Source organism: Chiloscyllium punctatum, chromosome 7 (genome assembly GCF_047496795.1).
Source record: "Chiloscyllium punctatum isolate Juve2018m chromosome 7, sChiPun1.3, whole genome shotgun sequence".
In the NCBI taxonomy this organism is placed as follows: domain Eukaryota; kingdom Metazoa; phylum Chordata; class Chondrichthyes; order Orectolobiformes; family Hemiscylliidae; genus Chiloscyllium; species Chiloscyllium punctatum.
The window spans coordinates 62,356,881-62,384,385 of NC_092745.1; the positions used below are offsets into that span (position 1 = coordinate 62,356,881).

The 27,505-nt window shown below is 41.8% G+C and overlaps 2 protein-coding genes across 2 annotated transcripts in view; one reads left to right on the plus strand and one right to left on the minus strand.

Moving 5' to 3' along the window:
• trmt13 (tRNA methyltransferase 13 homolog) overlaps window positions 1-3,129 on the minus strand; it is a 34,968-nt gene extending 31,839 nt beyond the window's left edge. Inside the window, exon 1 of the mRNA XM_072573780.1 lies at window positions 2,752-3,129. Within this exon, the coding sequence (XP_072429881.1) occupies window positions 2,752-2,904 (153 nt within the window). The 5' untranslated portion in view covers window positions 2,905-3,129. The remainder of the gene's footprint in view (window positions 1-2,751) is intronic.
• An 861-nt stretch (window positions 3,130-3,990) lies between these two features.
• The window catches only part of LOC140479353 (spindle assembly abnormal protein 6 homolog), a gene marked incomplete at its 5' end in the record, with an annotated part of 39,637 nt that continues 16,122 nt past the window's right edge, over window positions 3,991-27,505 (plus strand). The window contains 9 exons of the mRNA XM_072573262.1: window positions 3,991-4,058; window positions 7,256-7,316; window positions 8,307-8,386; window positions 16,538-16,642; window positions 17,640-17,823; window positions 19,548-19,625; window positions 22,741-22,860; window positions 25,252-25,443; window positions 25,526-25,720. Coding sequence (XP_072429363.1) covers window positions 3,991-4,058; window positions 7,256-7,316; window positions 8,307-8,386; window positions 16,538-16,642; window positions 17,640-17,823; window positions 19,548-19,625; window positions 22,741-22,860; window positions 25,252-25,443; window positions 25,526-25,720 — 1,083 coding nt within the window. The remainder of the gene's footprint in view (window positions 4,059-7,255; window positions 7,317-8,306; window positions 8,387-16,537; window positions 16,643-17,639; window positions 17,824-19,547; window positions 19,626-22,740; window positions 22,861-25,251; window positions 25,444-25,525; window positions 25,721-27,505) is intronic.

Consider the following 27,505-nt stretch of genomic DNA (forward strand, 5'->3'; position numbering starts at 1 on the left):
AGAGACTGGTGGGGTGGTAGGTGAGGACAAGAAGGACTCTGTCTTTATTGCGTTGGGGAGTGGTTAGAGCCATGGAACGGGGAATAATAATGTCTATCAGTCATAAACACAGCATCAACAAATAGACTGGATTAAGCCTCCTTCATTTTTAGTCTGAGGTGTGATCATTGTCAAAAAGTGTGGCAGCAGAAAAGCACAGCAGGTCAGGCAGCATCTGAGGAGCAGAAGAATTGATGTTTCGGGCATAGGCCCTTCATCAGGAATGTGATGGAAGGTGCCAGGAAAGGAAGGTGGGTTGGAAGAGGAGTGGACCTAATGAGGGAGTTGTGGAGGGAATGGTCTCGGCTGAATGTTGATAGGGATGGGGAGGTACATTCTCATCCTCCCTCCACAAGGACCCACATTGAAGAAGTTCTCTTCCTCCCTCCCCACCCCTATACAGAGACAATTCCATCCCTGACTCCCTCGTTAGGTCTACGCCCCCCACCAACCCACCCTCCACTCCTGGCACCATCTCTTGCTGCCGCAAGAGGTGTAAAACCTGCGCCCACACCTCTCCCCCTCACCTCCATCCAAGACCCCAAATGATCTTTCCACATACAGCAGAGATTTTCCTGCAAATCCAAACATCTCATCTACTGTGTCTATCACTCTTTTTGTGGTCTCCTCTACATTTGGAGATAGAACGCCAACTCGTGGAACATTTCAGACATCTCTGGGACACAGCCCACAAGCCTGTGACCAACCACTTCAACTCCCCCTCCCACTCCACCAAGGTGATGCAAGTCCTGGGACTCCTCTACCACCAAATCCTAGCCACCCGAGGCCTAGAGGAAGAATGCCTTATCTCTTGCCTTGGGATCCTCCAACCACACAACATCAACATCAATTTCACCCAGTTTCCACATCACCCCCCCTCCCTCCTCATCCCCATTCAACTCTCCAACTTGGCACCATCCTCTTGAACTGTCCTACCTGTCCACCTTCCTCCCCACCTATCAGCTCCACCCTCTGCTCCGACCTATCACCATCACACCCTCACCTCATCTACCTATCCTCTTCCCAACTTCCTTCCCCAGCCTCACTCCTCCCTCCAATTTATCTCTCAGCCCCCTTCCTTCCACCTACATTCCTGATGAAGGGCTTATGCCTGAAATGTGGACTCTCCCGCTCCATGTCATTTACAAGTTTGCTGATGACACCACCATAGTTGGTTGAATCTCAGATAGTGACGAAACAGACTACAGAGGGGAGGTGGCAGACCTGGAAAAATGGTGCACTGAGAACAACCTAGTTCTCAATGCCAGCAAAACCAAGGAACTCATTATTGACCTTCGGTGGGATGTTACTCATGCCCCCCTACACATTAACAGCATAGAGGTGGAACGATTGGAGAGTGTCAAGTTCTTGGAAGTGGTCATCAACAACAAGCTTTCTTGGACTTTTCATATGGATGCACTGGTTATAAAAGCCCAACATCTCTTCTTCTTCAAGCAGCTGAGAAAATTTAGCATAATGTAAATACCCTTGCCAACTTTTATAGGTGTGCCATCGAGAGCATTCTACCTGGTATGGCAACTGTACCATTCATGATCGGAGACGGTTAGAGAGTGGTGAACTCAGCCCGGACAATCACAAAGGCCAACCTCCCAACTACAGAATCCACTGTAGGCCCACTGTCAAGGAAAGGCTGCCAACATTCTCAAAGATCTATCCCACCCTGGCAATGCTTTTCTATAACCTCTACCATCGGAGAGAATGCACAGAGGCCTGAAGACACGCATCTGCTGGTTTCGAAACAATTTCCATCCTACTGTTGTTAGAATACTGAATGGACTCACAAACTCTTAGCATTCGGAATACCTGTGTTTTGGTTTTTGTCGCTGTTTACCTATTATTTAGTTATCTTTGCTATTTAACTACGTGACCTGCCTATATTGCTCGCAAGACAAAGCTTTTTACTGTGCCTTGGTACGTGTTACAATAAATTCAATTCAATTCAATTCCTCAGATGTTGCCTGACCAGCTGTGCTTTTCCAGTGCCACACTTTTCGACTCTGATCTCCAGCATCTGCAGTCCTCACTTTCTCCTGAGGTGTAATTATTTCCAAGTTATGGAAATATAACAATCATATTGCTGTTTAAGGAAGCTTGCTGTCAACAAATTAACTAACGTGTCTTACGTGTAAGTCGATTTCCAATGTGCTATTAGAATTTAGAATAGCTTTTAGAATAACAACAGGAAATGCTGAACAATCTCAGCAAATTAGATTCCCTACAGTGTGGAAACAGGCCCTTCAGCCCAACAAGTCCACACCGACCCTCCAAAGAGTAACCCACCCCCTTATGACTAATGCTCCTGACAACTGTGGTCAATTTACCATGGCCAATTCACCTGACCTGCACATCTTTGGACTGTGGGAGGAAACCGGAGCACCCGGAGGAAACCCACGCAGACACGGGGAGAATGTGCAAACTCCACACAGACAGTCGTCCGAGGCTGGACTCGAACCTGGGACCCTGGCGCTGTGAGGCAGCAGTGCTAGCCACTGAGCCACTGTGCCACCCCTGGCAGCATCTTACGGAGAGAGAAACAGAGTTAACATTTCGAATCCAATCTGATACTTTCAGAATGGTTTTGAGATGTTCAATGGTGAAAAACACCATATAAATACAATACAAATGTATTTAGAGTGATTATGGAGGATAACTGCTGATTTTCCTTTTCTAATGATGAAGGAATTGCCATACCTCACTATCTGATGCTGCATTCGCATGTTCCCCACAAAGGCGTTTCCCTTTTGCAACAATCATTTTGCAATATCTCTTCTTCTTTTCCACAAAGTACCCGCATCGCCCAGGCAGAGGCGCCTGGATGCCATCTGCAGTCCTCTCAGTGGCCATGTTGGCAGCGATTCCTTAAAGAAGCACACGGAGTGTTGTGTGCGAGGTATCCCACTTTCTAGATTGTCCCCCCAGCACAGCGAAATAAAGCGCACTAAGATATCGGAGGTGGGTCAACGAGTAACTTAATAGCTATTATATTCTGACAACCAGACGTCCTCAGCGCTAACACCCACGGACCTGGACCAGCTTCGCCAGAGGGTGCACGCGGGGGGGGTCAAAGTTCAGAGGGTGACCCCGCCTCCAGCACTAACGGCCGTGCGCGAGGCTGAGGCGCCAAGTTTGAAATGTGGGGATTCCGCCATTAGCCGGCAGCTTTTCAGTGAGATTGTGAGGGCCGCCATCCGGCACAAAGACTGCGAGGAGTGTTTGGCTGTGGCTGGGGGGTCCGATCAGTGACTGCCACCTCTCCTCACGGTATTAACCCTCCCGCTGGGTTGTTTTAAATTGTGGAGCCCGGATTATTTCACATTATATGTCATGTGTTAAACGTCTTTTTAGACGTGGTCTGCCTCACGCTCGGTGAAGTTTCTGCCCATTTATGCACGCTGCAATAATCAAATGTTACATTTTAATGCGTAACGCCGTTAAAACGAATACAACCATTGAGTATGAGATCAGTTTCTTGTTATTGTTAACGCAGAACCTATAGATTCCGGATGTTAGGATTTGTAGTGTTTTAAAATAGAGTCTGCAATACTCCGTATTATCACAAACGCACCATAACGATTGTCTTGAAAAATAAATCTCAGTCTCACCACTGTTGTAGAGCACTGACTGGATGATTAGAGGAACCTCGATTATCCGAATAACAATTATTCGAATATTGGATTATCCGAATATCGGATTATCCGAATATCACTGATGTGTTTCCAACACTGATCGCATCTTTTGTTTACAGTGATTAAAAGTGAACTCGGGGCTTACTGAAATGCTGCCAGTCCTGAACATGGATAGAAGCCCAGGCACCGTCTCCAAATGACTGACCAATCACTGCCCCCATCTCTTTCTTTCTCTCTCTCTCTCTCTCTCTCTCTTCCCCCCACACTTTCCCTGGAGCTCTACTATAGGGGTGTACTCTGAATTCCCCCTTTCCCAGATAATCTCTCCAACATTGTCCTGTACGGAGCAAAGGTGGAACCTGTCAAAAAGTTGTACGTATGTGTATGTGTGTACTATTTGGAGACTAACCCCCACCACCCCCAAAAGGCAGCAGCAACAGCAGTCTTGTTGGTGTCTCAAACCTCAAACATCAAAAACTGCAAGGATACCCGGAGGCATGGTACATTGGGGAAACCGAGCAAAGGCTACGACAACGGATGAATGGGCACCGCACAACAATCAACAGACAGGAGGGTTCCCTCCCAGTTGGGGAACACTTCAATGGTCCAGGACATTCAGCCTCAGACCTTCGTTATAAAAAAGGGCTTTTGCCCGAAACGTCGATTTCGTTGCTCGTTGGATGCTGCCTGAACTGCTGTGCTCTTCCAGCACCACTAATCCAGTTGTTGGTGTCCAGTCCAGCTGCCCCAGAGAAGGGGGCGATGGCTTTGGGGGGGACAAGTGGGTGGTGGCGTATGCGTTTGGGGGAGCGCGGACGAGGGTGTGGTGTGGGATGGGGCGGCGGTACTGGATGGGGATGGGTTGGGGTTGGGGCTGGGGCGGGGTGCTGCTGCCTAGTCTCCTGAATGCGGAGCAGACTTAAGTGAAAGCTCAGAGCATTGAAAGGCATTGAATTAATTATCTCCTGTGGAGGAACTAGTGGAAGACTATTGAAAGAACACATTTCATCATATTCTATTCCACTTGTAACCTGCTGTACAGCATTCCAGTTGCTATCACTGCACTGTACAAATTCCACAACAACGTGAGGTCCCAGATAAATGAGGAAGGCATCTTAAACAGAACATCTCAGCTCCAGCCCATCCCTGCCAGTGCTCCACTCCTGCTATCAAGAGGCCTGCACTCTATCCCACACCCACCTCATTTTCACAGCTCACTTCCTGAACTTCAAGTAACAATACCAAGGTTGGGGGTGGGTGGAGTTGAACCAACAATGATCATGTCTCCCAAGTGAATAAAAACATTAAGGATTCTTCAGAAATGAGACCAAGAATTCAGATACTTTCCCTTGGCAGCCAGAAAAATGGCTCATTCTCACCTTTAGGAATAGTATTTGTTATATGAATGTAGGTTTACAGGCAGCTGTTGGGTTACAAATGGGTGTAGGTCAGCATGCCATTTGCCTTCCTAGCAAGTACCTAAACCACATGTTGCTTTGAGTGACCTTTATATCTCAACATTTCTCTATCTATCACCATTTTTTAAAAAAACAGTGCCGTTCTGAATTTTACCCCTAATATGGACAACTTCATATTTGTCCACATTATATTGCAATACCATGCGTTTGTACACTTACTAAACCTGTGTAAATCACCTTGAAACCTTTGCACTTTTCACCACTTGCAATCCCACCTAGTTTTCCCACCCAGCAAATTTGGAAATATGTTTGATTCCAAGATGTTCATATATTGTAAATAGCTAAGGCCTAAGCACTAATCCTTGCAGCATCTGTGAAGGGGAAGGTTTGGAGATGAATGGTGTGATCAACTGTAGTATACTGGAAAACATCCTGTTTGTTATCCATCTGAAACCATTAAGCTTCTGGAGCATTGGCTGGAATAATGAAGAGCGGAAGTGGGTACTGCAGATGCTGGAGATTAGAGTCCAGATTAGGGTGGTGCTGGAAAAGCACAGCAGGTCAGGCAGCATCCGAGGAGCAGGAAAATTGACATTTTGGGCAGGAACCCTTCATTAGGAATGAGGCAGGGAGCCTTGAGTATGGAGAGATAAATGGGAGGGTGCGGGGCTGGGGGAAGGTAGCTGAGAATACAATAGATGGATGGAGGTGGGGATGAAGGTGATAGGTTGGAGAAGAGGGTGGAGCGGATAGGTGGGAAGGAAAATTGACGGATAGGAAAATTGGATGGTGCTGAACTGAAAGGTTGGAACTGGGATAAGGTTGGGGGGGGGAGGGCATCTGGTGGTAAGGGAGTGTCGATGGAGGAGGCCCAGGACCTGCATGTCCTTAGCAGAGTGGGGGAGGAAGTTGAAATGTTTGGCCATGATGCAGTGGGGTTGATTGGTGTGGGTGTCCTGGAGATGTTCTCTGAAGCGGTCTGTGAGTATGCAGTCAGTCTCCCCAATGTAGAGGAGACCGCATCAACAGCAATGGATACAGTAAATGGCGTGTGGAAGTGCAGATGAAGCTTTGATGGATGTGGAAAGCTCCTTTAGGGCCTTGGACGGAGATGAAGATGGAGGTGTGGGTGCAGGTTTTGCAATTCCTGTGGTAGCAGGGAAAGGTGCCAGGAGGGGCTGGTGTGCTGTTAGGGGGCATGGACCTAACCAAGTAGTCGCAGAGAGAACGGTCTTTACGGAAACTGGATAGAGAAATATATTTCTGGTGGTGGAGTCTATTTGTAGGTGGCAAAAATGTCAGCGGATGATACAATGTATACAGAGGTTGGTGGTATGGAAGGTGAGGATCGGTGGGGGGGGTCTATCCTTGTTGCGATTGGAGGGGTGGAGTTCAAGGACTGAGGTGCGAGACATAGATGAGATGCATTGGAGGACATCTTCAACCACTTGGGAGGGGAAATTGCGGTCTTTAAAGAAGGGACCATCTGGTGTGTTCTGTGGTGGAATTGGTCCTCCTGGGAGCAGATGCAGTGGAGGCAGAAGAATTGGAATATGGGATAGCATTTTTGCAGGAGGCAGGGTGGGAGGAGGTGTAATCCAGGTAGCTGTGGGAGTCGGTGGGTTTGTAGAAAATGTCAGTGTTAATTCGGTCACCGTTGTTGGAGATGCAGAGGTCTGGGAAGGGGAGAAATGTGTCAGAGATGGTTCACGTGAATTTAAGGTTAGGGTGGAATGTGTTGGTGAACTGTTCAACCTCCTCATGGGAGCACAAAGTGGCGCCAATACAGTCATCAACGTAACAGAGGAAAAAGTAGGGAGTGCTGCCAGTGTAACTCCGAAAGATAGATTGTTCTACGTAGCCGACAAAGCGACAGACATAGCTGGGGCCTATGCGGGTGCCCAAGTCTACCCCTTTTGTATGGAGGAAGTGGGAGGATTCAAAGGGAATAATGAAGGTCCTGTTAATGAGCATGTTAGTTCATCAATAACACTACATCATGACTTGCCTACCTCAAGTACCATGTTAACTGTTTTTAATCTTCTATCAGCAGGTATATCAACTTCATGCTGTGTTGATCTCAAAAAGACGTAATTTTTCCAAAAAAAAGGGGATTTGTTTTTTAATTTTAAAAAAAACATTTATTTGCAGGGAAACAAGTATTCAGGTAACTGTTGAGCTGCATTGTGCATCTAATCCTGCTTACAAAAAGGTCAGTATGTTTTAATTTAAAAAATGGTTGGCCTTCTTGTGTGTTAAATGCTTTATCTTGTGCTTTGAGCCAAAACTTACATGTTGAGATCTTGTTCTGGAGTATCTGTGCATACATTGAGTTTCTTGATCCTCCTCTCTATGTAATGCTCTTTAACTTCTTACATACTGTAATATTTTATTTATTTCTGCACATAGTGGGTTATCAAATGCAGTTCTCTAGCCTAATGTCTAAGACCTTTCTCTTTTCACATTCATTATGGATGAGTATCTTTGCTCTTACTGATGTCAGCATCATGTCATCCTTTAATCGTCATCATTGACAGGAATCCAATTAAACCACAGAATATAATTCAGATATCTGAAATTTCCTTATTTACTGCAATCTTCTGTCTAAGGATACTTACCGAAAGATTTGCTGTCTGGTTCTAATTCCTAACTAAGATGGACATCACCAACTTTTACGTATTAGATTTCACAATAACTGCCATGAAAACATTTTTTAAAGAGGGCATTACAATTGAGTCCATTTTCTTATCTCCATCCGATACCCATATCACTACTTTTATCATATTATAGAGTTGGTCATGCATGAACACTTGGATGCTGTCAGCCATAGGTTGGCTGACCTGTTGAAGCTCACTTCAATGAAACGCGTTCTAGAATTATAAGTTGCCAAGCCCAATTTTTATTTTCTAATATGGTCCATAAATATAAATTTAAATAACAAAAAAAAACCCAAAGACCTGATAAGGCTGGAAATCGTAAAGAAAAACAAATTGCTGGGAAAATGCTGCAGGTCTGGCAGCATCTGTGGAGAGAAAGCAAAGTTAATGTTTCTGGTCCAGTAACCCTCATTCAAATACACACATTATCAGATTTATACCAATGGGAGTAAATGTAAGTATTTTTGCCATGTTGGCGTACAACTACTACCATTAACACTGCTAACCAGTGGATCAACTTAAGCAAATTAATTTTTTAATTGCAGGATTTGGTAGTCCGATTAACAGCTGATTCAGATCAATTTTTTCTTTATAACTTAATAGTTACAGAAGAAGATTGTCAGCGGTAAGCAATGGTTTGCTTATTTATTGTATTTAGTGGTATAGTTTGAGATTAGATTATAGCCAAGTTTAAAAATATAATGTCTTGTAAATTTAATATTTTGTGTAGCTGTTATTTTGATCCATATTGTTATGTTCATAATTGTTTTTCTCCTAAAGCAGTCATGAGTATTTACTTTCTGTTTGGTATCTTCGTGTGCCATCAGTGTGTTCGTAATGTATAGTTCTCAGTACTGCCATAATTGTAATTTTTTCAAACTATTTACTTAAACTTTAGTCAATATTTTTTCAGTCGTTAAAAACAACTGTATAAATTGTTTTTTTTCTGATTAACAGAATGTGACAAGTAAAATATTACTTAAATATGAATGATTACAGAATTCAAAGGTGCAGTGGGATTTAGGTGCTTTAGCGCAAGGAGTCCCAAAAAGTTAGTACGCAAGTAGAACAAGTAATAAAAGGCTAATGAATGCTATCCTTTTCTGCAAGAGGAATTGAACATAAAATAAGGATGTTCTGCATTAGTTATTCAGGGAGTTGGTGAGATCGCATCTCAATGTGGTTTTTGACCTCCTTTATTTGAGGAAATGGTTCAGAAGGTTTTTTAGATTGATATCTTGAATGAGTGGATTCTGTTATGAGACAAGTTTGGATAAATTGAGCTCATTTCCAATTGTGCTCAGAAAAATGAGGGCTGACTTGATTGAAGTCTGTAAAAGCTTGAACAATCTCAACAAAGTGGACGTGAAAAGGGATGTTTTCTCTTGTGGTTGAGCCAAGAACTATGGGGCATTGTTTTGACATTAGGTATCTTCTCATCTCTATCTTATCAGAAAATTCTGAGGGTTATGTGACTTTGACAATAGACAATAGGTGCAGGTGTAGGCCATTCTGCCCTTTGAGCCTGCACCACCATTCAATATGATCATGGCTGATCATCCTTAATCAGTATCCTGTTCCTGCCTTATCTCCTTAACCCTTGATTCCACAATCCTTGAGAGTTCTATCTAACTCTTTCTTAAATGAATCCAGAGACTGGGCCTCCACTGCCCTCTGGGGCAGAGCATTCCACACAGCCACCACTCTCTGCGTGAAGAAGTTTCTCCTCATCTCTGTCCTAAATGGTTTACCCCGTATTTTTAAGCTGTGTCCTCTGGTTCGGCACTCACCCATCAGCGGAAACTTGTTTCCTGCCTCCAGAATGTCCAATCCTTTAATAATCTTATATGTCTCAATCAGATCCCCTCTCAGTCTTCTAAACTCAAGGTATTCAAGCCCAGTCGCTCCAGTCTTTCAGTGTAAGGTAATCCCGCCATTCCAGGAATTGACCTCGTGAACCTACGCTGCACTTCCTCAATAGCCAGAATGTCTTTCCTCAAATTTGGAGACCAGAACTGCACACAGTACTCCAGGTGTGGTCTCACCAGGGCCCTGTACAGCTGCAGAAGAACCTCTTTGCTTCTATACTCAATCCCTCTTGTTATGAAGGCCAGCATGCTATTAGCCTTCTTCACTACCTGCTGTACCTGCATGCTTACCTTCATTGACTGGTGTACAAGAACACCCAGATCTCTCTGTACTGCCCCTTTACCTAAATTGATTCCATTTAGGTAGTAATCTGCCTTTCTGTTCTTGCCACCAAAGTGGATAACCATACATTTATCCATATTAAACTGCATCTGCCATGCATCTGACCACTCACCTAACTTGTCCAGGTCACCCTGTAATCTCCTAACATCCTCATCACATTTCACCCTGCCACCCAGCTTAGTATCATCAGCAAATTTGCTAATATTATTGCTAATACCATCTTCTATATCATTAACATATATTGTAAAAAGCTGCGGTCCCAGTACTGATCCCTGTGGTACCCCACTGGCCTGCCATTCTGTAATGGAGCCGTTTATCACTACTCTTTGTTTTCTATCAGCCAACCAATTTTCAATCCAATCTAGTACTTTGCCCCCAATACCATGCACCCTAATTTTGCTCACTAACCTCCTATATGGGACTTTATCAAAAGCTTTCTGAAAGTCCAGGTACACTACATCTACTGGATCTTCCTCGTCCATCTTCAGAGTTACATCCTCAAAAAATTCCAGAAGATTAGTCAAGCATGATTTCCCCTTCATAAATCCATGCTGACTCTGACCTATCCTATTACTACTATCCAGATGTGTTGTAAATTCATCCTTTATAATAGATTCCAGCATCTTTCCCACCACTGAGGTCAGACTAACTGGTCTGTAATTTCCTGTTTTCTCTCTCCCACCTTTCTTAAAAAGTGGTACAACATTAGCCACTCTCCAATCCGCAGGAACTGATCCCGAATCTATCGAACTCTGGAAAATAACCACCTACGCATCCACGATTTCTCGAGCCACCTCCTTCAGTACCCTGGGATGTAGACCATCAGGCCCCGGGGACTTATCAACCTTCAGACCTAACAGTCTCTCCAACACCAATTCCTGGCAAATATAAATTCGCTTAAGTTCAGGTCCTTCAGCCACTGTTACCTCAGGGAGATTGCTTGTGTCTTCCCCAGTGAACACAGATCTGAAGTACTAATTCAATTCTTCTGCCATTTCTTTGTTCCCCGTAATATATTCCCCTGTTTCTGTCTTCAAGGGCCCAATTTTAGTCTGAACCATTTTTTTGCCTTTCACATACCTAAAAAAAGCTTTTACTATCCTCCTTTATATTATTGGCCAGTTTACCTTCATACCTCATTTTTTCTCTGCTTGTTTCCTTCTTAGTAATCCTCTGTTGTTCTTTAAAAGCTTCCCAGTCCTCAGTTTTCCCACTTATCTTTGCTTTGTTATACTTTTTCTCTTTTAACTTTATATGTTTCTTAACTTCCCTCGTCAGCCACAGCCACCCATGCCTCCTCCTAGGATCTTTCTTCCTTTTTGGAATGAACTGATCCTGCAACTTGTGCATTATACACAGAAATATCCGCCATTGTTCCTCCACTGTCATCCCTGCTAAGGTATTGCACCATTGAACTTTGGCCAGCTCCTCCCTCATAGCTCCATAGTTCCCTTTATTCAACAGAAATATTGTCACTTCCGATTGTACCCTCTCCCTCTCAAATTGCAGATTGAAGCTTATTGTATTATGGTCACTACTTCCCAATGGCTCCTTCACTTTGAGGTCCCTGACCAATACTGGTTCGTTGCACAATACCAGATCCAGAATTGCCTTCTCCCTGGTCGGCTCCAGCACCAGCTGTTCTAAGAATCCATCTCTGAGGCACTCCACAAAGTCTCTTTCTTGAGGTCCAATACCATCCTGATTCTCCCAGTCTACCTGCATGTTGAAATCCCCCATAACAACTGTAGTAACACCTTTGCGACAGGCCAATTTCAGTTCCTGATTTAACGTACATCCGACATCCAGACTACTGTTTGGGGGCCTGTAGATAACTCCCAAGAGAGTCTTTTTGCCCTTAGTATTTCTCAGCTCTATCCACACTGACTCTACATCCCCTAATTCTAGGTCCTCCCGCGCAAGGGACTGAATATCATCCCTTACCAGCATGGCCACCCCACCCCCTCTGCCCATCAGTCTGTCCTTACAATAGCACGTGTAGCCTTGAATATTCATTTCCCAGGCCCTGTCCATTTGAAGCCACGTCTTGGTTATCCCCACAATATCGTATCTGCCAATTTCCAAAAGAGCCTCAAACTCATCCATCTTATTTCTAGTGCTTCGTGCATTCATGTATAGTATTTTTAATTGTTACTGCCCTCACCCTTCCCATCAACTCCTATTTCACTCAACCTTACAGCATGATCCCTTTCTGAGTTTTCTGCCTCATTGATACAGTTGTCTTTCTTGACTTCCCTTGTTCTAACTTGCCCTCCAATTTCCTTCTTAAACATCCAGTTTTGCCCCCTCTTTCCCACCCCCCACCCCCACTACTTAGTTTAAAAGTAGCTGTGTTGCAGTAGCAAACCTGCCTGCCAGAATGCTGGTTCCTAATCTATTAAGGTGCAAACTGTCTCTGTTGTAGAATTTAAGTGCATTATCTCCCTGATTCTGGCCTCACCAGCCCGAGGAACAGGAAGCAAACCGGAGATAACCACCTTGGACGTCCTGCTTTTCAGCCTTCTTCCTAGTTCTCCGAAGTCCCGCTGTAGTATGTTCCTCCTCTTCTTCCCAACATCATTTGTGCCGACATGTACCACCACCTCTGGCTCTTCACCTTCATCCTTGAGGATTTCCTGCACTTTGTCTGTGATGTCTTTAACCTGGCACCAGGAAGGCAACACACCATCCTTAAGTCCCGTCTGCTGCCACAAAAACCCCGGTCAGTTCCTCTCACTATGGAGTCCCCTATTACCACGGCTCTGTGCGATGTCCCATTCTTCCGCTCTGTCTCCATGCCAACTTTTGATTGACAGACCTGGTCGCCTCGCGGACTGGCAGTGTTATCTGTCTCTACTGTTTCCAAAAGATTCAACTTGTTCCTGACAGGTACTTCCCCCGGGGTCTCTTGCACCTGTCTCCTCTCTGCCTTCCTCATCGTCTGCTCTCTTCTGGTACGATTGGTGTAATAACCTCGCTGAAGGTCTTGTCCAGAAAGATCTCGTTCTCTCGGATGAGCCTAAGGTCCTCGAGTTCTTTCATCAGTGCTGCAATATGGTCTGTCAGTAGCTGAACGTGCACACACTTTCCACACTTATATGAGCCAGACACACCAGAGTTGTTGACCTCCCACATCAAGCACGTAGCACACTGAACCAGCTTGGCAGTCATGTCTTCACCCTCTTCAACTGTGGCTTAATCACTTCTCTAAACCTCCTTGTCGAAGACTTCTGAGCTAAAGTCTCACTCTTCGATCCACAGGAACTTCCTTGGACTCTCTTTTTGGGGCAAGACTGTGGACTTTTAATTTAGTTTAGAGGAGGAGGGAGGGAGGGAGGCCCTACTTTGTAGGACCTGGGGTCTAGAACACACCCCCTCAAATAACAATCACTTACCTTCCTGACCGGCTTTGCGCTCTGCCTTCACTTCCGCCCAGCTCCCGCCGCTCTCTGATGCGAAAAACTGATGGAACTCTTTTAATCAGAAATCAGTCATTGAGATAGGTTCCTGTCAGGCAAGGGGATTAAAAGTTATCAGGGTAAATGGGAATATGGAATTTAAAACTCTATTAGTTCAGCCACAATCTTATTGAATGGCAGAGAAGGTTGGAGGGACCAAATGGCCTACTTCTGTTCCTAATTTGTATGTTTATGTGCCTAAATTGCCTTCAGAGAAAAAGCAGGTTTATGAAGCTTGGTTCAAACTCAACATTAATACTCTTGGGGTGTGGGTGTTGCTGGTTGGCCAGTGTTTATTGCCTGTCCCTAGTTGCCCTTGAGAAGGTGATAGTGAGCTGCCTTCTTGACCTGCTAGAATCCATGTGCTGAAGGTAGACCCACAATGCCATTAAGAAGGAAATTTTAGGATTTTGACCCAGTGACAGTGAAGGAACTATGATGTATTTCTAACTAAGGACAGTGAGTGGCTTGAACGTAACTTGCAGGCAGTGGTGTTCCTATGTATTTACTGCCCTTATCCTTCTAGATGGAAGTGGTAATGTGTTTGGAAGGTGCTAAGGATCTTTGGTAAATTTCTGCAGTGCATCTTCCATATAGTACACATTGTTGCTCCTGAACGTTAGTGTTGGAGGGCATGGATGTTTGTGAATGTGGTGCTAGACAAGCTGACTACTTTGTCCTAGATGGTGTCAAGTTTCCTGAATGTTGTTGGATCTGCTGTCATCCAGACAGGTGGGAAGTATTCCATCATGCTCCTAACCTGTGCCTTGTAGATAGTGGACAGTAGGTGAGTTACACAGTGCAGTATTTCTAGCTTCTGATTTGCTCTTGTAGCTGTTGTTTTTGTATGGCGAGTCCAGTTCAGTGTTTGGCCAATGGTAACCCCAAGGTAGTTTAGCAGAACAGGTGTGGTAACTTTACTGCCACAACTGTTTAATGTGCTGTCTATTCTAAAGTTTAATTATTGATATGTTTCTCTGGTTCAACTGAGTTGGACTTTTCTGTCATCTGCTCACTATTGGAACCTGAAGTAGAGTCGTGTGCTAGTATAAGAGTGAGAGCTGCATCTTCTCAGCATTGTTGTGCTAGAGACTAGAAAATTTATAACCCTAGCACGAGGTTTTATTTGTTGACCAGGTGACAACAACCTGTTTATGATTAACTGAACCGTGGGTAGGACTGAATGGTTGGAGCCAGGCTAAAGTGCCCAATTGAATAACAATAGTTTGAGAAACCAGTTGGAAAAGGTGTTGTTGAAGTGTACTTGACACATAACATTGTGTATATTCTGCACACATGAGTAAACTTGCAGTTTGACATTGCAAATTGTTCTCTTGGTTTTAGTTTTGTATGTAGCCTTTGTAGGTACTCTGCAAGTGGAATGATATTATGTTTTTTTAAAATTTGTTAAACATTTGATTTACATGATCTAAAAGTGGAAGGTGAATAGAGAACTTGAGATTTCACGGACTTTCAGAACATTCATTGCTAAACTTATGAAAATCACAACTGCAAATGTTGTCAAGTACTGTGTCTAGTCTTCAGTAAATATTGATGGTTTATAATGTATAGTTGTCATGGAAAGTTGTTTCTTTGCAATATAATAGCATCTGAGGTGACTAATTTTGAATGCAAAAGTTGACAAATATGGACAAGGCTTGACAGTTTGAGCTAAAAAGTACTTGATTAATCAAAGCTTGCTTGAGACTTAACAATTCAATGCCTAACTACATTGTTTTTATGTTTTCAAAGGATTAAAAACATGGATGACATTGTTATCAATCCTCTTGATAAATTAGCTGTTTGTCCAGCAGAACTACAATTATGGTGCTGTAGTTGTCCTTGATACTCCTTGGAAACCTTAAGGAAAGAGGGGTTCAGGGTACCAAGTTTACTGTGTCAAAGTTTCCAGATGACACTAAAATGAGTGGTAGAGCAAAGTGTGCGGAGGAGACAAAGTCTGGAGAGGGGTATAGATTGGTTAAGTGGCCAAGGGTTTGGCAGATGGAGTACAATGTTAGTAAATGGAGAATTAGCCATTTTGGTGGGAATAACCAGCAAAATGGACAATTAATTAAATGGTAGAAAATTGCAACATGCTGCTATGCAGAGGGTCCTTGTGCATGAATTTCAAAAGGTTGATTTGCAGGTACGGCAGGCAATTAAGAAGGCAAATGGAATATTATTCTTCAATGCTAGAGTGATACAGTTTAAAGATAAGGAAATTATGCTGCAGTTCTACATGTTGTGGTGAGGCCACCCTGGAGTATTATGTACAGTTTTGGTCTCCTTACTTGAGTACGGACTTACTGATACTGGAGGGGATGCAGAGGAGGTTCACGAGGTTGAATCTGTAGTTGAGAGGGCTATCTTATGAGGAGCAATTGAGTAGACTGGGACTATACTCATTGGAATTTAGAAGAATTGGGGGGAGTCTTATAGAACATATAAAATTCTGAAGGCAATAGATAAGATAGAAGCAGAGAGATTGTTTCCACTGGTGGGTGAAACTAGGACTAGGGTGCATAACCTCAAAATAAGGAGGAGCAATTTTAGGACTGAGTTGTTGAGGAACTACTTCACCCAAAGGGTTGTGAATCTATGGAATTCCATGTCTAAAGCAGCAGTTGAGGCCACCTCACTGAATATTTTAAAGACAAAGATAGATTTTTAAATACTAAAAAAAAAGGGTTATGATGAGCAGGTAAATGGATCTGAGTGCATGAAAAGATCAGCCATGATCTTATTGAATTGTAGAGATGGCTCAATGGGCCACATGGTGTGCTTCTGCTCCTATTCCTTATGTTCTTAAAAGTATGTGAATTATTTTCCCACCTAGGGGATATTTTTCCGAAGAAGATCTGAGCTTAGTTCATTCTTTTAACTGCAAAGGAAATTTGAAATAAATTGATCTAGTGAAATACATTTGTAGACATCAAATAAACAAGGTAGCATCAGTTAGGTCATGTAATTGTAGAAAATAGGTAAATTCATGATTTCATCTTTTATGATGTTGAAGATTTATGACTGTTGTAAATATTTGAGCTAACTGTTCTCATTTAAATTCTTCATTGAACAATTGTGATGTTTGATCTCTCCATTAATAGCTTAAAACATCAGCAGAGGCTCTTAATAGATTTTTCTGCATTCCCACAAAAGTTTATAGATCTTCTACAGCAGTGCATCCAAGAGGAGAACAAAGATGTTCCAAGGTGAGTAATGTTTTGAAATGTGCAGAATATTTACTATTTTTGATTCCTTTGATAAATACACAGAGGTGCAAGGTTTGATTTTTGTTTCAAATGACAAAAGGTTGATGTTACAATATTCAAACCCAGAATTAGTCTGAAAGAATGTTCACCAGCTTATGCATAAATACATTACTTTTAAAATGTGCATTGAAATGGAGAAAGACCTTCTCAACTTCTTTAACAGTAAGATGAGGCAGGAAAAGAAATGCAGCACTAAGAATTACTAATGAAGAACTACTCTATGAATATGCATAAATAGTATGTATGAGGAAGTAAAATTGTGGTATCCAATAAGCAAATAGGAAAAGAACGAAACTCTAAAGTGGAGATATGTGCAGTCAGGTATTTCTAAAATAAAAGCCAAACTTTTTACAAATACTCAACAGATCAGGCAGCATCTGTGGAAAGAGAAACCGAGTTAATGCTTCATATTAATGTTTCTCCAAAAGTACTGGAAATTAAACTTGAATTCTGTATTTCTTTTCTTCTTTCGCTGTGAGACCGGGAGGGAGAATGTGCTTTCAGTACGCACGGCAACTGTCTGCCAGACCTGAACAGTAAATTCAAAAAAAAGTCTTGTCATTTCATTGGGAACAATAATTCAGATTCATAGGAAAATAAGTTCTTGTGGAATGTCTCTAATACATTTAGAAAAATTCATTAGGTCATGTCTATTTGACAAAATCAAATATGTAGACCATTTTATTTTTGCTTCCATTCCTAGGAGACCCTCCTTGGCTATCAGCGACAGTTTATTACTTTTCAGGCAATTGTATTGGTATCTCATTAAGTTCTATTTTTAGATCTCTTCCTCGGATGTGCACATTTTTGATCATAATTTTGAGCTACTAACAATATAAAATTACTGGGGTGTGATGTATTTGAATGATATGTTATCATTTGCCATCTTCATGAGTAAAAATTCTACAAATATAGTTTGAGCCGACGTGTCTTACAGATTCCTGCTGCAGTTAGTTTCTTCAGCACCTGTATTTGACTGTACACCTGCCTATCTAAATGTTGTGGAGACCAATGCTTTCAAACACTTGACCCACCTTTCTTTAAAATTACTACATGGAACTGATGTGGAAATAAAGAAATACTTAGCTGCCTGTTTAAAATGTATAAAGGAAATTCTGTATGTGTTTGTCCTATCGTAATGCGCATTTTTCACAAAGGTAAGAATAAGCAGGGAATGTCACCTAACATTTCAACTCATCCTTCCATGGTGCTTCTTCGCAACATCTTGGCTGCTTTCTCTATTACTTGCAGAATCTTATCTTCTATAACTGGAAGTCTTTAGCAAGTATTCATAATTTGCATGAAAAAACATTTATTGATGTCCATTCTGGACTTTTTCCCCACGGTTATTTGTTCTTATTCATTCTTGAGATGTGTGCCTACAAGCAAAGGTCGTGTTCGTTGACCATTTAATGCCCTAAAAGATTGGTGGTAGGCTGCATTCTTTGTATCAGTTGATGTAATCACTAAGCTTGTTAGGGCACTTCAGCGGATGGGATAATAGTCATTTTGGTATGGACAATAGTTAAAATAGTTAAGGATAGCAGTTGTCATTCCTACTGGACATTGGTGAGCCAACTGGATATCTATGTCAATCCAATTTCATGGTTGCTTTTACTAATACCAGCTTGTTATTTGTTTTAAACCAGATTCAAATTCTTGAATTGTCATTTTGGAGGATTAATCCAGATCTTTGGATTGCTAGTCCAGTACTGTATCTCTGTCTATAACTTGTGGTTCAAAATAAAAAATAGTGGATTTATATTTTAATTTCTGTTTAGATCTGGATATATGATTTTAATTAGCTTAGTATTTTATATTTCTGTCGATCCCTAAGCATTATTCACATTCAAATGTGACAAGTGAAGTAATGTAAATAATCCTGTTTTGATCATTCGTGAGTGTCACTGGCATGGTCCGCATTCATTGCCTGTTCCTAATTGTGAGTTAGACCTCTTGAACTGGTGCAGTTCATACAATGAAGTTACTCTCGCAGTACTCTGGCAATGAATGAGGTGTGATGTATGTCCCAGGTTAAACCATGTTTGACATTCATGGGGAGCTTGCAGTTGATGGTATTTTTATGTATCACCTGCCTGCATCCTTCTAGGTGATAGAGATCTTGTGTTTTTGAAGAAACCTTAATGAACTGCTGCACTGTAGCAATGTTGCAGTGGGGATAGAGAGTGTGTATAACTCTGTTAATGAAGAAGTGGACTGTCTTGACTTGTCATGCTTAACTGCTTCATCCATATTCCTTCACACTCCTGACTTTTTCGTGTAGATGGTGGACAGGCTTCTGAGAGTCATTAATATGTTAGTTATGCTGAGCACTAGGAAATGTAAAATTTATGTAAATGGAATAGTATTTAGTTTCTCTCTTGATCATGCTGTACTGTGCATTATGACAGTATTGAATTTTATATTTATGTAACCAGTTTTTAATCTTTAATTTGATTTAATATGAAAGCCTGTTGAAGATTTGTGTATTTCAGATGTTGTTTTTATTTGTCCTTAATCTGCTTTTTGTTTTTGAGAGCTGTGTTTAAATATGATGTAGATTGTTGCAAAGTCTTCCAGGAAGATTTTTCTAATTTTATCAATACCATGAAAACAATATACGGGTCTTTGCAAATTGCTTCTACCTTCCGTTAAAGACTATACTGTAGTTGTTTGTATTTCTAATTTGTTTGCTTAAATACATTTTAAATATTAGCACTATAAAATACATCTCTTTTTAAATTCAGGCTGCTGAGTTTGTTTGAAAGAAACTTAATGCATTATAACATATTTATCGTGTGGCCAATGTCCCAAATTGCTGATATTTGTACCTCTATTTTTTCAGGATGAAAAGTTGCTGTTAGAAGAGCAGCTTAAAAAAACCAAAGATGACCTGAACAAGCAGTTAACAGACAACCAAAAGGTATGCAGAAATTTCAACTACAACCTAGTGATCAGGCTTTCAGAATCTTACTGAATTTCCACTTAATATTGTTAATGTGCCATAGATATTGATGTTTGAAGTCTCTCAAAATCATTCCAAAGCTGAGGTTTGACTTGTATGTTGAGTATAAAATGTAAATCATTGTTGGTGGTTGTCACTTCAAAATGTGACCTATCCTATCCTATCACCCACATAACCTAACACCGTTAACCCTTCATCTTAGCGCTCATCCTCCTTCCTCCCACTTGGTTCCCTATTCTCTCACGAGGCAACTTGACTCCATACCCCTCAACCACTTGTATGCTACTTGTACACTTTTGCATACCTGTCATCCTACCCTTTCACCCACTTGCTGCTTCCCAATGCTGTCATGCCTTGCTACCCTACCCCTTCACCCGATTACCTGATATTCTTCCCCCTTGCCTATCTGCCACCATACTCCTCACTTATCTGCCATTCTACCCCCTCATTATTCTACTTTCTCTCAGTTTGTCAGAGGCTTTGTGACCTTTTTTAAGCTATGTTTATTTCTGAATGTACAAAGTAGGAATAGCAGTTGACTCTTGGAGCTTGTTGCAAATTGTATTGATCTGTTTGTATTGCAAATTCCACATTCTACGTCTGAAGCTCCTAATTTTGCAGTTAACAACAATCTATCCACTTCTATCCTGAAAATATTCAATGATCGCATCTCCACTGCCTTTGTGTAACTTTTTTTCCCGATTAACTGAGAAAACATTTGTCCTCCTTTGTGACCTGAAAAAAAGCAGCCCTTAATTTTAAAATTTTTAAGTGTATCTTAATTCTCAACTGTTCTGCAAGAGGGAATCTCCTTTCTATATCCACCTTGTCATGACCATTCAGGACACTATAAATTTATATTAAATCACGATTCACTCTCTTAAACTCCATTTGAATCAAGCTCAGCTTGTCCAACTGATCCTTATAAGACAACTCACTTATTCCAGGTAGCAATCTAGTCTTCTCTGAACTGCCTCAATGCACTTGTATCCTTCCTTTAAAAAAGGATATGAAAACTGCGCACTGTATTCGAGATATGGTCCTACCAATTGTCCTCGATTCTGAAACATAAAAACTTTATGTTCAATTCCTCTTATAATAAAATATAGCATCTCTTTAGTCATCTTTATTTTGTGCTATACCTGCATACTTATTTTTTGGTTCCTATACCTGAACACCTAAATGTTTCTGTACTTCAGAATCTGATAGTCATTCTCCACTTAAGTCCTACTCTGCTTTTCTATTCTTCATAATAAAGTAGACAACTCCATATACAGTATTCCCATATTGTACTCCATCTGCCAGATTTTTGCCTAACTACTCCATTTCCTACATCTGTCGGCAACCTCTTTATGTCTTTGCAATATCCTTTCCTACCTATCTCTGTTTTGTCTTCAAATTTAGCTGCCTTGCCTTCACTCCCCTCACCCAGATCATTGATGTAAATTGTAAAAGTTGAGACCCCAGCAGAGATCCCTGGGGACTCCACTGATCACATTCTACCCATCAACCAAAGACCTATTTATGCATGCAGTCTGCTTCCTGTTGACAGCTAGCCTTCTATCCATAATTAATATGTTGCATCCTATGCAATGAGCTTTTCTACACTTCAATAAGCCTTATTGAAATATGGAAGCAAATTGCTATCACGAGGGACCATGGCTCCCGTGGCAACTCACTCCTCCACTGTCTGCATGATTTGCTGCTCTCCATTTGCTGGATGATTCTGGCAATGGAAGTCAAACCCAAAATATTGTAGAAAGTAAAATTGGAACTCTGCTCTCTGTCGGAATTAAGGATGCAGGTGTGGGCCTACATCTTCAGCACCAGATGCAAAGACTTCATTTAACTTGTTCTGAATCACTTGGGCTATGACATTGTTGTGAGGATCCCACTGTGAATCAGCTATGCTACTTACAGTTTCAGAATCATCCATTCATGTTCTCTTTAGCTCTCCATTCACTGATTTTTCTTGAACAATCTAATGACAGTTTGTGTATTGATAACATGCTGCGATTTGACATTAAATCCACATTATCCATCATGCAAGGCAATATCCACATTTACACTCCTTGTGTGAAGGCTCTCCCCTCCCGCCAACCGCGCCCCCCCTCCTCCCCCCCCCCCCCCCCTCCCCTCTGGGCATGAATGTCATCTTTGAATGGCTTGTTAACACATATGCCCAAATTTGAAATACAGACTTTGAGTCTCTGTTTTCTCTTGGATGTGTGTTTCACATCAATCTATAACTTCACTCCATCCTCATTTACCCAACTGTTGTCATGGATGTCCACAAAACCTTCGTCAGGGAACTTAATTTTCAACGTGTTTCAATGTGTTTAAATTACCAAAGGTTTCAGTTTTGTTCCAATGGCTTTGCTGACTTCATGTGTAGTATAACAGTGAAGATTGTCTTCCCGCATCCTGTGGCTTCCCACATGTACTGTTTCCGAACCTTTCCATTCTACATTTTGGTTATTGTATATTTTGAAATTAATTGGAATTTTTATCCGCATTTTCGATGTGACATGATGGGTACTTGTGTCAAAGTCACTGTATGATGAAGAATTGCTAGTAATATTGGCCTTTACCTTTTGGTGGTCAGCCATCCTTGGTCTTCTGCAACACTAGACACTGTTGTTTCATAAGACAGCTATACCAACTAGTTGCTACACTGAAATCTTTTCTGGATTTGGAGGTTGCTTTGATGCTTTAAATGTATGAGTATACACACATTGCATTTTCAGGTGTCATTGACATTCTGATAATTTTTAATGCCCTATTTCAATGTTTAATCAGAATTAGGTTGATGGTAGTAAATTCTGGCAATTTTTGCACGTTTACATTTGATTTTTTTTTACATATTAATCAAATGTAAGCTCAGATGCTACTCCAGTGCAAAAGACATGAAAATACAGTAGACTGTTATTAAGCAATTTTTTTCAAGCTACTTAATTTCTGAATACCATATAATTTACTATGCATTTTAATGAGTTATACAACATTACTGTATGTTTTTGTTGCCTAATGTATAATTAAGTATAGCTACAACTGTGTGAAAACTTTTATTTAGGCATTGTCAGAAAAGAGCAGTGAACTGGACAGGTTAAGAAGTGAATGGGCAACACAAACAGCAAGAATAAATGATCAGTATTCCCAAGAACTAACAGCTGAGAGAGAACGGTTTCATCAAGTAAGTCACCTTTCATTGGTGGTTATATTTTATGGCTATAAATAGTTATCAATTCTGACAACCATGAATGTAAAGGAGGGAGAGGTGGGTAAGAAAAGTGGGTGTCTGGGAGGGTGGGGAAAAGGAGGGAGTCTGAAGACGGGGGTGTAGAAAGAGGAGGGGGAAGTGTGGAGTTGGGGAAGAATGGAGGGACCATGAAGATGGATGTGACGAAGGGGTGAGGGAGGGGGTTGAAGAGGAGAAAGAGAGGGGGAAGGGGTTTAAAAAGAGATTGGAGTGAGGAGAGGGGTTACAGAGGGGATGTTGTAGAGAGTGCAAGAGGGGTGCCGAGGGGGGAGTGGAGAAAGGGGATGTGGGTTGACTCATGAAGGGGTCAGCAGGGGGAGCACATATAGGTATGAGGAGGTAAGAGGAGAGGAATAAAGAATAGGGGAAACAGCAATGTGTGCAATGATAATGGGGGCAGGGTTGCAATTGGAGCAGAAGTGGAATGCAGAGGAGAAGAGTCGAAGGGGGTCAGGAAGAGGAGCATGGGCAAGGACAAGCGTATGAAGTGGGGGGTGTGTATGCGGAGGGGATGAAAGAGTTGAGAGGAAGGCTGAGTGTGAGTGAGGACCAGAAGTTTAGGGAGGGGGTTGAAAGTTTGTGAGAAGATTTGTAGCTCGGGTGCTTTTTGTTGTGGTTCTGTTCGCCAAGCTGGAAATTTGTGTTGCAGACATTTCATCTCCTGTCTAGATGGCATCCTCAGTGCTTGGGAGCCTCCGGTGAAGCGCTTCTGTGTTGATTCCTCCGGCATTTATAGTGGTTTGTCTCTGCCGCTTCCGGTTGTCAGTTCCAGCTGTCAACTGCAATGGCCGGTATAATGGATCCAGGTCGATTTGTTTGTTGATAGAATCTGTGGATGAGTGCCATGCCTCTAGGAACTCCCTGGCTGTTCTCTGTTTGGCTTGTCCTATAATAATAGTGTTGTCCCAGTCGAACTCATGTTGCTTGTCACCTGTGTGTGTGGCTACTAAGGATAGCTGGTCGTGTAGTTTCGTGGCTAGTTGCTGTTCATGGATACGGATCGTTAGCTGTCTTTCTGTTTGTCCTATGTAGTGTTTTGTGCAGTTCTTGCATGGGATTTTGTACACTACGGGGTTGGTTTTGCTCATGCTGGGTATTGGGCCCTTCATCCTGGTGAGTTGTTGTCTGAGAGTGGCTGTTGGTTTGTGTGCTGTTATGAGTCCTAGTGGTCGCAGTAGTCTGGCTGTCAGTTCAGAAATGTTCTTGATGTATGATAATGTGGCTAGTCCTTTGGGTTGTGGCATGTCCTCATTCCATTGTCTTTCCCATAGGCATCTGTTGACGAAATTGCGGGGGTATCCGTTTTTAGCGAATATGTTGTAGAGGTGTTCTTCTTCCTCTTTTTGCAGTTCAGGTGTGCTGCAGTGTGTTGTGGCCCTTTTGAAAAGTGTCTTGATGCAACTTCTTTTGTGTGCGTTGTAGTGGTTGCATTCGTAGTTCAGGACTTGGTCTATGTGTGTGTGGCTTTCCTGTATACTTTTGTGGTGAATTCTCCGTTCGGTGTTCTCTACCATCACATCTAGGAATGGGAGTTGATTGTCCTTTTCTTCCTCTCTAGTGAATCTGATTCCTGTGAGTGTGGCGTTGATGATCTGGTGTGTGTTTTCTATTTCTGTGTTTTTAATGATTACAAAAGGTGTCATCCACATATCTGACCCAGAGTTTGGGTTGAATTTGTGGTAAAACTGTATCTTTTAATCTTTGCATTACAGCTTCTGCTATGAGTCCAGAGATGGGTGAGCCCATGGGTGTGCCGTTGATTTGTTCTTATTTGGTTGTTGAATGTGAAGTGTGTTGTGAGGCACAGGTCCAGTAGTTTGAGTATGCAGTCTTTGTTGATAGGTTCCCTGAATTGTTGTAATGCAAAGATTAGAACAAACAGGCTTACCGCAAATTCAACCCAAACTTTGAGTTAAGGTTGTACTGGATGGATGATTGTAGATTTCAGAGCTGTCTAGGAACAGTTACAATAATAATAAATAAAGTAGACCTTTACATGTATTTAGGCTGTGGTCAGATGTAAATGTCGTTTTGAAGTGAACAAGCGCTGAGGAGCCCATGCTGTTCTATAATCTGACAAGATAGGGTAGTGACATTGTATGTATTGCACTGTCTTGTTCAATTGCACAGGATAAATAAGAAAAGAATAATAATTTGGTGCCTTTTGTCTTTGTTACAAACTTCATTCCTAACTTTCAAATTAAAATGGCTTTGTGCAGACAATCCACTGAGATGATAGCTTATTAAACAAGTGGTTTTATATTCCTTTGACCATGGAACCCAGCTACTGAATGTTGTTTAAGCACTGCTTCTGTTTTTATTCAGGCTCGGATGCGATGGCAGCAGCAACTTGAACAGCAGAGAAAGGAATTGGAATCTGATCACAAGAGAAGCCTTCAGCAATTACAGAACAGCCTGGCAGAACTAGAGACTATAAACAAAGAACTTATTGAAAGGCGATACAAAGCAGAATGTGTCACTCAAGAAATGAAAGCAAAACTTTCAGGCTCAGAAGATGTAAGGGTTCTTCTCCATTTACTTCATGGAAAATTGAAGTTTAGTAATTACTGGAAACTTTACATTCGATTTTTGTTGATAGGAGTGCTACAAAGCAAAGCAAGAAGCCCAGTCATTACGTCAGGAGAACTCCATGTTTTATGCAGGATGCCATGAAAAGGATAAGTTGATTAATCAGCTGCAAACTCATGTTACTGTTTTCGAGCAAGAGATCAAAGACAAGGACCAATTGTTTTCTAGAACTAAGGAAGTACTGGAAGCAACTCGGCAACAAAAGGTGGATGCATTTTTGTCACATTCCAGTGGTATTTTTATATTAGAACTATTTACTTTACAATGTCTTTCAAAGACTCTCCTAATGAAGTATATGTAGTTTCCAAAAGTAAGACCCATGTTTTCCAGTAGATGAAATTTGCATTCTTGTAGCACAGACCTTGTCATTATCCTTATCTCGTCAGATTAAACAAGAGGATGGATTCCTCCGTGCTCAGTGTCTTGTTTGCTTCAAGATAGTACTTGGTCAGATGTATATGTAATAGTCTATTTTAATTATATGCAAGAGAAGCTAAATATAGTAAGTATCCAATTGTACAATGGGTTGGATATCACACATCCACAAGTTTTATGTGGTAACCATATTCGTCTTTGCCAGAAGTGCAGGAAGGAGCCCAATGCACAGTCTTGACTTTTGATTTTGGTCAATAGATCCTTTAGCAATCAGAATGGCCAGCAACTCACGAGGGCAGGTTTTCCAAGTGAGAGATAGAAATCCTACACTTACCCAATTTAGCCTGCCCACAGCACATTATATGTTCAGTAATTTCTGAAACTGATGAGAAAAGATTTTACACTGCCTTCAAAGAGTTTTTCTTTAGCCAGAATTATGAAAGTAGGCAGTGGTAAGTTGAAAACCTCAAACTTAAGATAAAACAAATTATTTATACTTGTTGTGCAACCAAGATTTTAAGCCACTTCCATCACCAAAGTCTAAGTTGTCCACAGTGTTCTCCTAATAGATTAAGCTAGAGACTGGCTGCAAAATTAAGTAGGGGCTGAAAATGGATGCAGAGAATGCAGTGCATGATTAATATCTGTCTGTTGCTTCCACTGTAAACTTCATACTGCCCTCTTATTTCCATGGTGACAGCATGCATACAGGGCTAAGTGTACTGGAGAGTGGCTACAGAAAAGTGCAAGGGGTGGAACATTGTCAGGGGGGTGCTCAGTGCTTTTTAAAACTAGCCTGCAATTGTTAAAGAAAAGCTAAATTTTAAGTTGAGCAGATGCTGGAAGTCATTCTAAACTTTAATTTGGCTTGGGAAAGACCCAAGAATGGAAAGCATGGCAGACAGGGCTGTTCATAGCACTAGAGACCTTGGATGTAGGAGCTGGCTAGAAGGAGAAGAGGCTTTGATCTACAAAGAGCCAAGAGGTCACTGCAAAGGCAGCGGCAGCACAAATGTTTCAGGATCAGTGTTGGCATTCTAGCCCCAAGGACCTAAATGCAGTGCCACAAGAAATTTTAGGGACCTCCTATGAATGGTTAAGCTCAATTATTAAATGTGATTTCCTGACTAACTGCGCTATTAGCTTTATATGCTGAACCGGATCGCTATCATTTATCTTCCAACGACCTTGCTCATAATTCATACATTCAATGACACTGCTGGAGTATGATCATCATAACATATTGACTATTCAGTATGGTTGAAAATGTGTTGCTGGAAAAGCGCAGCAGGTCAGGCAGCATCCAAGGAACAGGAGAATCAACGTTTCGGGCATAAGCCCTTCTTCAGGAATGTCTAGTGTGTCTAGCAGGCTAAGATAAAAGATAGGGAGGAGGGACTTGGGGGAGGGGCGTTGGAAATGCAATAGGTGGAAGGAAGTCAAGGTGAGGGTGATAGGCCGGAGTGGGGTGGGGGCGGAGAGGTCAGGAAGAAGATTGCAGGTTAGGAAGGCGGTGCTGAGTTCGAGGGATTTGACTGAGACAAGGTTGGGGGAGGAGAAATGAGGAAACTGGAGAAATCTGAGTTCATCCCTTGTGGTTGGAGGGTTCCTAGGC